General features: G+C 48.3%; 1 protein-coding gene across 6 annotated transcripts in view; it reads right to left on the bottom strand.

Moving 5' to 3' along the window:
• rnf130 (ring finger protein 130) overlaps positions 1-12,500 on the bottom strand; it is a 45,835-nt gene that overhangs the window by 15,591 nt on the left and 17,744 nt on the right. For 4 of the 6 annotated variants that reach the window (XM_062523885.1, XM_062523889.1, XM_062523884.1 and 1 more), the window contains exons 4-5: positions 6,378-6,627; positions 1,752-1,827 (exon numbers count right to left, since the gene is read on the bottom strand). In XM_062523885.1, the coding sequence (XP_062379869.1) occupies positions 1,752-1,827; positions 6,378-6,627 (326 nt within the window). Of the gene's footprint in view, positions 1-1,751; positions 1,828-6,376; positions 6,628-12,500 lie in introns of all 6 variants that reach the window. The other 2 variants (XM_062523888.1, XM_062523886.1) reach the window with 1 other exon arrangement.

The following is a 12,500-nucleotide window of genomic DNA, read 5'->3' as shown; positions in this document are numbered from 1 at the left end:
GGGTGGGTGGGTGGGTAAGTGGTGGTGGGGCGCGGTGTGTGTGTGTGTGTGTGTGTGTGTGTGTGTGTGTGTGTGTGTGTGTGTGGTAGAGGAGAGGAGGGGAGAAATAGATTATTGCTTGGATAAGCATGGCTGTTTTCGTTGTAAAATGGTAAAACATTTTGACAGCAGTGCAGAGGAGGCAGGGAGAAGGAGAGAGAGAGAGAGAGAGAGAGAGAGAGAGAGAGAGAGAGAGAGAGAGAGGAGGGAAGGAAGGAGGGAGAAATGTGTTTGGAGTGAAAATATGCTGGGTGGATGTGTTATGGACAAATCTTTCCTCCCTAGTATGACCAAGCTGGATGACTGTCAATCTCCGGTGATCTCCGAAGCCCTGCTCACTGTAGCTGACCAAAATCCCCTGCCTCCCTGGATGGAAGGGCATCACTCTTCCTCCCTCCCTCCCTCTTTCCCTTCCTCTCTCTATCATCTCCCCCTCAGTCTCCCTCCCTCTCCCTCCCTCTCTCTCTCTCTCTCTCCCCCGCATCCTGCAATGCTCAATCACTCTCCGCCTCCGACTTCCTCTAGATGGAGAGTTTCAATTTCTTGCGGCGGCCAGTGCCAAGGCCAATGTTTTATTCATGCCCGCAACCGACCGGCCGACCTTGGACTGGGGGCCCGGGAGAGAGACCAGCCGACCGCCTGCCCGCCCGCCCGCCCGCCCGCCCGCTTGCCCACCCATCCCGCGGCCGGCCCGGCCCGGACCTCAGACGCAGCTGTGAGGTTGCCACCTCCAGACCACCCCGCTGCGGGGGGGCCCTGCGGCCGTCACTCCGCACCCCCAGAGTGAGAGCCGCCACAGCCGCAGCTGCTGCTGACCTCGGCCCTCCGCCCTCCACTTGACCTCCAGCCTCTAATAAGAGCGGCTCCTGTCATGGTCAGCGACGCAAGAGCGCGGACGAAGGCGGCGTCCACTCCCACAATGATAATTACTATGGTGATAACAATAAAAACCAGTCTTAAGTAATGCTCCAGCTGTTAAGATCAGCAATGTCCAGAACGCAGACTGATGAAGACTGATATCGTTCTGGGAAGTGCTGACCGCCAACCAGAATCCATTTAATTTTAGACTCATTAACAACAGCAGATTAATGAACATTAAGGACCATTACTTATTTCAACAAAATTATTTTGTTTATCGGATATTAGTGTGGATGGTCATATTGTTATAACTACAATTATCTTTGGCTTTGAGTGGACGGGCCATAAAAGGAGCAACTCTGTGTATTCATCTTTCCTCTATTAGGCTTTTTAATGAAAGATATCGAGAGAACACAATGCTATTCATGGTGAATCAAGTGTTAATATGCCTTTCACACCAAGAACAAAGAACACTATTTGTGTTCTACTATTAAATCTCCACATCCCTGAGAGTCTGAAAGCCCCATCCGGCACTTACAGCCGTCAACGTCAACAACGCCGCTGATCTGCTGGTCAACACTGTCCACTGAACATTACATCCTTACAGCCTGGGTTATATAGTCTCAGGCCAAGGTCTGGGCCCCGCCATGTAAACCATTATGGATCAGTGTACTTTATGGCCTCTGATGGGACTGGAGATATGGATGGAGACAGCTCTGGAGCTTACGCTTTGAGATGACATGCTCAATCCATCACACGGGTCGAAGACACACACCACGCACCTGGAGCTATATAGCAGACAGGTCAGAGGTCGCCTAATGGATGTGACGGCGGAGATGGACGCGGGTTCTTACCTTGTCTCCTCTCTTCACAGTCCTGGTGGTCAGCTTCCCGATGGCCTTCTTGGCCGCATCTCCCAGACGCCTCTGCAGTGGACGATAGAAATACAAAAAGGAGTAAAGCAAACTGCCATTGATAAAAAAAAAATATATAAATATAAAAAAAACCCTTCCAGGATCCTCTGAATAGGAACGAGGGCATAAATCGACAGAGCGGAGCAGCAAAATAGTTATGCTTATTTATCTGCCGTGACCGCTCCCTGCAAAACTAAAAACTGGAGCACTTCGGGGCAGCCGAGGCCCAGCCCGTGTGATTAATACGCCTGGTTCTGTGGAGCTGGAGCCTGGCTCTCCTCCCCCCTACACTACATCACCACTGTCGTATTTCCATGTGAATGCCGATGCTTGGCAGTGCTTCGCTCGCCTTAGTCCATTGGCCAAGCAGAGCTCGGGGTTGCATTTTATGCACGGCAGGATCGCTTGAGGGTGTGATAGCGGCAAGGGTGACCGGACATGCAAAACTAGTAAGCAAAGTGTATACATGTGTTTAGGTATGAATAGCATTAGCCTAAAAAGGACACATTTGGTTCAGTCTAAACAGAAACCAATCTAATTACGTACAGTATACAGTAGTCATCAGGCTAGTTCTCATCTTTTTAATCAAAGATAACAGAGGTTGCTTGGTTAAATCAAATCCACTATTTCTAGGCCTGAATCTATGCCAAAATGAATGTTTGTGATTTCTAATTCTATGTAGTAATAATAATAATAATAATAATAATAATAATAATAATAATTACATGTATCTATATAGCACTTTTCAAGCACAGAGCACAAAGTGCTTTACAGACAAACAAGAAACCAAACAAAAAAACACTATCTGGAACAAGTAAAAGTCCCAGGCTGGAGGATCTGAGGGCCGAGCCAGAAAGTAGAGGGTTAACAAATCTTTGAAATAGTTATGTGCCAAACCATGTAAAGCTTTATGGCTATTATGAGGATTTTAAAGTCAATTCTAAAACTCACTGGCCACCAGTGAAGATAGGCCAGAACTGGGGTGATGTATTCTCTAAGTGTAGACTTTCAAAAGCCTAGTTCTGAACAGTCTGTAAATTAGAGATTTATGGATAGACAGGTGAATAAGGCGTTGCAATAATCAAGTCTATGTGAAATAATTGTATAATTCTCTCTGTGTCCTTTAAAGATAGCATTGACCTGATTTTGGAAATGTTTCTCAGTTGATAATAACAGGTCTGGACAAGTTTTACCTGTAGGTGAACATTTAAATCTATATCAAATAAAACCCCTAAGTTTCTAGAAGTAGTCTTGTTATCTGAGGCAAAATTTCCAAGAAAAGTCATGACTAAAGATGAAAAGGACAAGAAATTCTGTGACATCCAGTCTTTCACATCAGCTATGCAATCCTGCAGCACAGTTAGCTCATGCAGGCTAGTTTGTCAGCCTGCTAGTTCACCAGAAAACAATGTTGTTTAACAATGTAGTCTATCACCTTTATACCACTTATTTTGTTATTTTCATGTCTGCCTAACCACACTCACTTCAGTAAACATTTCCATTGCCCAGTTCACCATTTACTTTGCATTGTAATTTGCGTCACTGTATCGTTACTTTTTAACCAGTTCTGCTTCATAAACTTCTTGATAGGCAAAATAAAGACAAACTGGTAAACAAAAACTGAGCCAATCACAAAAGAGGTGGTATCTTCAAGAAATGAGTAGTGTGCCAATCACAAAAGAGGCGATATCTTCAAGAGATTAGTAGTGTGCCAATCACAAAAGAGGTGATCTCTTTGAAATAATTTGATGCGTTTGGAAGCGGACCTCACAGTGGTTTGGCCGTAACCAGGAAGGACTCCAAAACAAGAGTGCTGTGGTGCAGTTTTGCACTGTTAACTTGAGCAAATGCAAATTAGCTGGCCACAGCCTGCCTCAGCAGTGTAACCATGTCCTGAGAGGACAAACAAGGGTGGCTTGACACGCTGAACTAAACGAGTCTAACCAGCCAGGTGAGATGGCCCTTCCTGCAGTGGAATTGTTCACCTTTTCCATGTGTGGATGCTGAATTTAACGTTGATCAGTTTCAAGAAAAAGCAACAACTGAAATACAGTGTTGCTGCAATTGGCGTGTAGGCTAGGTAGGCTACAGTATGAAACTGCTACAGTAAATATGCAAGTACAGATCACGATGCAGTGTATGGTTTGCATTTCACATGGCATCAATAATCTCCCATATTGTGAAAGCTGTTGGCAGGTATGCTTTTACACATGCTTCCTCACACATATGCCTGTCATTGCAACTGTCAAGCATCGCTGCAGATTTCTATGCAGCTTCAGCTGCGATCACAGGACAGATGGGACTAGAGCGGAGCGACACAAAGGAGCCCACGTCTGACTGGGGCTTGCTAATCACTGCCTTGACAGACAGCTCAGGGCCAGTCAAGGCCTCCTCCACTCTGCCTGGACAGTGGAGATGGCTCTGTCTGTGTGTGTGTGTGTGTGTGTGTGTGTGTGTGTGTGTGTGTGTGTGTGTGTGTGTGTGTGTGTGTGTTGGATCCTGTTTCCTGCGCCCAGTCGTTTAGCCCTGATTAAACACCCCTGTGATTCAGCACTGCACTCCAAGGAGATGCATCCTGCTGCCAACCGATTAGTCCTAATCAAGTCTCACTGCCTTTAAATGTAAGTATATAAGTGGATATACACGTATATACTGTACGTATGTATGTGTGTGTGTGTGTGTGTGTGTATGTGTGTGTGCGTATATACTGTAGTATGTGTAGATGAACTTCGACTCGCGTGTTTCCCGTTTCTAATTTCATTAGAGGAGTACCGTAATATGTGATCTGGCAAGTCCATTCTAAGACATCTGAAAATCAACTGCGTAGGCGTTCTGTTTCTGTAGCCAGGCTGGGAGAACAAGATGCAAACAGTGCAAATGCCATGGATACCATTACCATAGACTACAAAAACAGATCAAATGTACTGTCTGCCTTTCCTGTACAGCCCTACAAATCCCTTTGATATAAAGCATCTACTTTGAAAATGACTCCAAAAGAGACAGATAATTATGAAGATGTAAGACATACGAGCTTCCTTTGATCATGCTGATTTCCCTACCCTTGTGTGTGTGTGTGTGTGTGTGTGTGTGTGGGTGTGTGTGTGGGTGTGTGTGTGTGCGCATGTGCATCTATGTCTGAGTCTGTCTGTTTGTCTGTGTGTGTAGAGGCTACACAGATCAGTATTCTCCACCTGAACCAGCTATAAGGGTGCCCAATATTGGACCCCCCCCCCTCTCTGTACTAGTACTTGGCCTGTGTGTGGAGGGTGGAGGAGGGGCTGGGGCTGGAGCCAGTGCCCTCGTGGGTCAGGGTGGTGTAGCCTTACAGGCGTGTGGCAGGCGGAGCACTGAGCAGGCGGGGGTGGTGGTGGTGGTGGTGGTGGTGGAGGAGGAGGTGGGGGGCTGGAGCGCTGAGGAGGGGAGTCAGACGCTGAGGAGGCAAGGTTTTACCACCGCCCTCCATCATTAAGCTTTCATAAGCTGGACGGCCGCAGAGATTTAGCGCATCAAATTTTCATAAGGCTACCCACCCCCACCACCCCCACCACCACCACCAACCCCTCTCTCTTTCACCCCCCTCCTGCTACGCTCCAACACATTCCCCCACCCATCCCCACACCCACCCCCACCCCCCCCCCCCCCTCCACACACACACACACACCACACACACTATAAAGGTCAAGCAGCGATGACCAGTGGAGGCTAAAGGCTAATAATATCAGCTGCCACTCCCCATGCTGTTTTTTCCTCATTTCGGGAAGCAGGGGCGAGCGCAAGTGTTAAGTGCTGATGCACACTGAGAGCCGAGGAGCGCGGCGTTGCTTTATGCACTGGGCCCTCAGCACTAATGTCCTGAAAATGTGCAATAAATGTCAGACGGGCTCTCCACTAGATTTTTCTTGTGTGCTTTTTACCCCCCGTCTGAGAGAAAATAAATAAATAGAAAAATAAATAAATAAAAAAAAACATCAAATCATTACAGCCGGGGCTGGCAACTTTTCTTAGTTTGGAGTGTTTTTAAAAGCTTTGTGCCCTTGCTGGAGATACTTACGCTAGCCAAATAATCCCATAGTGAAAAGCTAAACACATTTGTGTTTTTTGCCCGCAGTGGTGGGAATTCGTTTTGTGGGTCAACCGGCGGATTAGAAACAGTGAAAAAGAGTGACTCACTTTATTCGCTTTTTACTGCCTTCTGCTGAAGTGCATCTATTCTATAGTCTCCACAATTGGTCATCAGCCGCACATAAGCCTGTTTGGCTTGGTAGCTGGCCATAACCCTGTGATGCGAGTAGCCACGTCCACTGGCACCCTTATGGATACGGGGCAATGCGGGCTTACAGTACAACTACAACTGCTAGTGAAATGGATGAGTTTTGTAACGCCAGAGCGTATGACAGTATGGAGGGTTTAAATCTCCTAAAGGCAGAAAGTAGGCCAATCATGGGCTCCTCACAAACTTTGTTTTCATAAACATAATTTAGGAAGCCTGTGTGGAGCCATATCAGACAATCAGACAGACAGGAAACAGGAAGTGAAAGTGAAGCGTGCAGGTTACGGGTTCTCACCTGGCTGCGGTCGCGCGCGTTGGTGTCGCGGATCTTCTGTATGAAGTAGAAGATGAGCCAGGCGGACGAGATGATCATGAGCACGATGAAGGAGATGGAGACGAAGACGAGCGAGCCGCGGTTGATGTTCTTGGGCGGCCCGCGCGAGCCCACCGTCACCGACACCAGCACGGTCAGGTTGCGGTCCAGCAGCGACAGCAGCTCCTTGCCGTACGACTCGGTGATCATCACCGCCACCGTGTCACCCGTGCCTGAGGGGAGGGGAGGGGAGGGGAGGGGGGGAGAAGGTGGCACAGAGAGTGAGCAGATGGGAAAGACTTAACCCACTAAACTAACACAAAACTGCAACACAGCATACAAATCACACACACACACACACACACACAAAGCCGTAGTCTCTCTAACACACACACACAAAGCCACACACATATTCACATGCACAACACACTCCCTCGTACATACGCACACAAACCCACATACCCACACATAAACGCAGACGCACATAGATGTGTACCGACTGACACAGAAACAGATATCTTAACCCACTGACTAACACAAAACTGCAACACAGCATACAAACATCACACATATTCACAAAGCCACACACACGCACACACACCCTCACACATACGCACATACTCGCACATACATGTGTACCCAATGACACAGAAATACAACTGCACATGGCCTCACGTGTGCCCGGGTTCCAGGAAAAAGAAGGCAGTTCATTCACCACAATGTTCATTTGATTTGGCACTGGCAGACACATATCTAGCCTAGCGCACAAATACAAACATTAATTCCTAGAGGACAGAGGACATTGGCTAGCCCTTTTTCCCTTGCGCACACACTCACACACACAAGCAGCTTATCTGTTCACCTCCTATCAAACTTGATAGGATAACTCGATCAAACTTGAGTTCATCTTGCCCTCTCGGGGAAACTAACCTATTTAACATTGGGCCATTGGCACATGGGGCCATGGCATGGTGGCAGGCACTGGAGAACACAAGCCCAGATAAATATTGGATGGCACATGCTGATCTGAGCTCAGCCCCGTTGAGCCCCGAACGCACTCCCATCACACCCCCCCCCCCACACACACACACACTCACTCCTTCCCTCCCTCTGATGCTCACCAGCCCACTGCCTCCCCCTTTGGCCAAGCAAACACTGATTACCCTAATCTCAGGCTGACAGGCTCCTCGGCTGGGTCCGGAGGGAAGACTGAGTTACAAAATCACCAGCAACAAAACAAAAGTGCTGAACGGGGCACTTGCACAAGCGAATGACTAACAGGAGCACATAGCAGGGTGATGGAGCGGCTGTTATTTTTAGGGACAAGGAATGGGGAGAAAACGCGCTGTGGGAGAGGCAGTAGGGTGTGAGAGTGTACGTGTTTGTGTTTATTTGTTTGTGTGTGTGTGTGTGCGTGTGTTCTGTGGGGGCGAGTGACTGCAGGGCTACTGGCTGGTGGGTGCAGATGTGGTGACGTGACGTCGTCGTCGACGCTGTTGCTGCTGTGGGTCGGTGGTGCTATTTTCCGGCGGCTGCCAACGCGCGCGCGCGCACCGATGAAAAACGCCAAGGTCGGCCAAGACTGATAAGCGCAGGACAGGCGCAATCTAATTTCCCCTGGCGGCACCTTAGTCATACACGCCCATTGATCTGGAGGCGCGACGTCACCGGGACAAATAACAGGAAAGCTGTGTGGGCACGCAGGCCGTGTGTCCTTTCACATCTGATAAACATTTATCAACAAAAAACACCGTAATATTAACTGACGGGACAACAGAGCACATGGAAGCTTTCTCGGTCGAGTGATTTTGAATAGAGACTGTGTTGAGATAGACAGATTATAATGATCAAACCAACATCTCCAGGGTATTTTAATCATTATTTTGGTCAAAAGTTACGAAAGCATTCTGTAATCATTAATATCCGTGTTTGTGCGAGTACATGTGTGTGGCACAGACTTGTCACACACGCATACACACACCCCTCTGATCTTATGACTTTCACACACAGTTAAGCACTAGACATCCATTATTGCTGGCTGTGTATCAAATTAGGTACAGTACACAAAGGTTTCTGTTGTTCCACGCTCCTCTGCCACGGGCCATGGCGGCATTGTCCCAACGTCTCCGAGGGTTATATGATACCTTAATTAAAGCCGAGACTGCCAAGCCACTAGGAACCTAAACAAGCGGGCCTAGTAAACCAGAGTCATCTGAGACCAGTGTGGTGCATGTAGTCTCAAGTCGTTGCAGACGGAAGAATGTGAGAAGTTAGGAGGCCAAGGCTGATTCTCATGCTAATTCGCGTCTTTGAGACGGCAAAGGCAGCCCCGTTTTTGGCGGCAGTGTGCTTTTGATGCGTCACGCGAAATGGCAGGTTTTAAAAATTTAATTGGCCACCGCCTGTGTTCTGTACTTAATGTCTGAAAGCGTTAGGGGGTGTAAAAGAGTTCGGAGATAACGGATTCTCCCCGCGCAACGACACCTTTGTGCCATCGCAGTAAGTAATCGGAAGTTACAGAGAGAGCGTATTTGCAGAACGGTATGCTTAAGAAGAGGCCATTTAGAGTCTGGAGAACAGACAAGTCATCAAGGAATCTGTGCCATCGAGGAATTAGAGTACAAGCTCTCCATGTGCTTGGGGGGGAAAAAAAGCTTCAGGATGGATTTTTTCCCCCCCAAAGACTTACAAATCATGCATTGAATTCCAAACCAACAACTGCTTCCCTGACTCTCCAGCTGTCTTGCAATGTCGGAGAGATTAGTGGAGACATTAAGACTGTCATCAAAGCTGCTATTACATAATGCAAAAGGCATTTACCAGTACGAGCCATTCAATCTCAAACTTATGAAGAGTTGGGCACAGCTGAAGTCTTCTAGAACACAGGGCACAACTTCAACAAAAGAAAGACTGCCAACAGATAACCGACTAAGGCGTCAAAATGAACAAACAAAACAAATGGCAGCAATGCTTGCAAGCAACAGGATGATGAGTGTTTCGCAACTGATCAGAAAATGTGAGGGAATGGTTAGAAGGGAATTAGGAGAAATAATCTCATCTCTGCTACTGTAGTTTTAACTACTATGATTCTGATCATTAGTATCGCTGGTGTGGGGTTAGGAATAACAGTTAGACATGTGGCTCAGTCTTAACGTTGAGTATCTTCAAAGGTTACACCAGTGCAAGGACGAAGCGAGTGGAAAGAGTGCGAGGAGAGGTGTCGGGTGCGAAGGTTAGAAAGCCGTTCAGGTTACTGCAAGCCATTGGCTTTCTTTACTGGTGCCAGCAGACCAGAGAGAGACAGCTTCCGAGCCAAAAGAGAACCGGAGTACCAGAGAGAACAGAGGCTGCAGAACGCGCGCAGAACATTTGTCTTCTTGGCAACTGCATAATTATTGTCATTACTGCAGTTTCATTGTAATATAATGTCTTGTCGAGTAACATTCGTAAAGTCACACGGACTAATCCGCTCGGGGAGGGACACGCGCACACGGCCCGAGGGATGACAGCCGGAGGAGGAGGAGGAGGAGGAGGACGCGCCGGGAGCTGTGAGGAGCTCACCTGGCTGACCCAGGCAGGGGGGGGGGGGGGAGAGAAAGCGCCGCGTCAGCAGGGAACAGGGGGGCGTAGAGGGGACAGTCCGCCTCGCTCCGCCGGTGACGGATGGGGCCGGCGGGGGACGCGCAGAGCACGCCCGTTTGTCTCCATCCACGTCGCGGCCCGGAACAACAGCTCTACATCACCGCGGGGCAGCGGCCGGAGAGAGCCGGCGGAGCGTGGCTAACTGACACCGGCTGCTTTGAGAGACTGGACTCAAGAGCAGGAGCGGTGTGGAGGTGGAGGTGGAGGTGGAGGTGGAGGTGGAGGCGCAGGAATGTCTGTGGACTGGAGGCCTGTGTGCAGCTCAGAGGAGTTGCCGTAGAACGGACACCATTTGTATACAATCTGCTACAAGAAAAAAATAATTTGCCCTCAAAAGGCTTACACATTCCAAACACACTCGGAAGAGATATTAAGTCCTGTTTGGTAAAATGTCAACAAAGATGGCCACTTAGAATCCAATGGTTGATATCTGGCTATATATACTGAGAGCCATTATAAAAAAAAAAACAGAAAGCTTATGAGCTTATGAGCTTCTTGAGCCTAAATCTGTCCAGGTTTCTCTCGCTTCCTCTCTCGCTCAGTCTCTCGCTCGCTCATGTTCGATGTAAGTCATCTGTCTGAGTGGAGCATATAAGCACAGGTAGGCTCTGTGGAGCCCTCCCTCCCTAAGGAGGAGAGGCCTGTCAGATTAAATGCTTGCGATGGCGGCATGTTGCTTGACTCCAAGGGCATCGCTAAGAGATTGCTTCCTCCTTGACGGCACCCTGTGAGCCCGATGGCATCGCGAGCGCGCCGTGGAGATCAGAGCCTGATGGGCAGGCCTTCCCCCTCACCCTCCGCCCCTTGTGCGCTTTGATTCACGACCCGCGCCAGATCCATCCTTCCAGAATCTTCCCTGCTTCTCCCTTTCCCGTCTTTCAGCATCTACATATTTTACGTGTTTCTGCCAATCCCGCGTGACATTATGATGACATGGGGCATTTCGCAAGGTTTGCTCGCCAGCACCTCGGCCTGCTTTTTAAAATACAGGGAGGTGAAGTCATTAAAGATTAAAGATTGATCTTTTCTCTTTTTTTTTCGGAGGAAAGCCCCTTTAAGGTGCCCTTTAAGACCACGGAGACGTGACTCAGCAGTTTGGACTAATCTCCCAGCGGGTGCCATGGGAGATGAGAGTGTGTGTGTGTGTTGCACTATGTGTGTGTGTGTGTGTGTGTGTGGTGGGGAGGGAGGGGGGGGGGGGTGATGTGATGCGGGGCACCTTTGTGTTGTCCTGACTGACAAACAGAAGAGGGTGGGCAAATGGAGGATGGAGTGTGTGTGTGCGTATGTGTGGGTGTGTGCCTGTGTGGTGGTAATAGGCGGGGAGGAGGGGTGTAGATGGTACAGTACAATGGAGCCTGAGGTTGAAGGGGAGAGAGGAGAGTGTGTGCTTGGCAGCAAAGCGTTGACATTGGTGAGGTTGGCCCCACAGGTCTACCTCCATTGGGAGTTAGGGGTTGGTGGAGGTGGCTTTTGAAATTGCATTTTCATTGACGAACGCTGTACCATCTGCTCACTGCAAACAGAGGCTGCCACATCTAAAGCTGCAGCAAAACAGCACTCCTGGCCCGTGGTCCATAACAAATGACAACAGCGCCTCATAAAACGATGATTACGACAGGGCAGTGATGAAATCATTTGTTCCAGGCCTTTTGAGTCGTGAGGCTATACTCGAATACCAACACTAGCACTCGAGGACATGTCGTCGCTTCAAAAATAGCTCCACGGACCAAATGTGGAAATGGTGCATTTGGATTATAGTCAGTGGTACCCAGGCTCTGTCACATTGCATTACTGTGTCCATATTAGTCATTCTGTCTTGGGTCTTGCCTTAACGACTACAAAGACTGTGTCCTCCAAGTGGAGCGAGACCAACCTGACACTCCTACTGGCTGCCTATATGGACTCAGTTATTTCCCTTGTGGTGAAAAGTAACTGCAAATATACTGTAGCTATGCACTTCATTAAACATGCATACGCGGTTACCACAGAAGTGACGGGAGTAAATAAAATCAAAGTTTGATCTAAATCTAAATGTCAAAAAAGCTCATTTACTGCAGAGCAAATAGAGACATGCTCTGATGAATGCTGCATATTGATAAGAAAATTGATAAAGGCACTGATTCTGAGATATTTTGATACCTTGGTGGCAACTGTGCTTATTCATATACTTTGCACTCACATAAACTTACAGTACATGTGCCTTCATGACGCTTAAACACACACACACACACACACACACACACACACACACACACACACACCTTCTCTCTCTTTCACTCAATCCTACATCCACAAAAGATTTACCTATGTGTTTTCATGGAACCACCTGCATTTATGGCCTGTATGGCCGTGGGGATCGATTGTGAATCACAGCCAGTCAAAACAACTGGCCGGCAGATTGTTGACGTCCCCATAAATCATTACCTTTATGACCGGCCCCGTGCTGCCCTGGCCCAGCCTG

The sequence above is a fragment of the Sardina pilchardus genome, chromosome 21 (assembly GCF_963854185.1).
Source record: "Sardina pilchardus chromosome 21, fSarPil1.1, whole genome shotgun sequence".
Taxonomy (NCBI): Eukaryota; Metazoa; Chordata; class Actinopteri; order Clupeiformes; family Clupeidae; genus Sardina; species Sardina pilchardus.
This window is presented reverse-complemented; position numbering and strand designations above follow the sequence as displayed.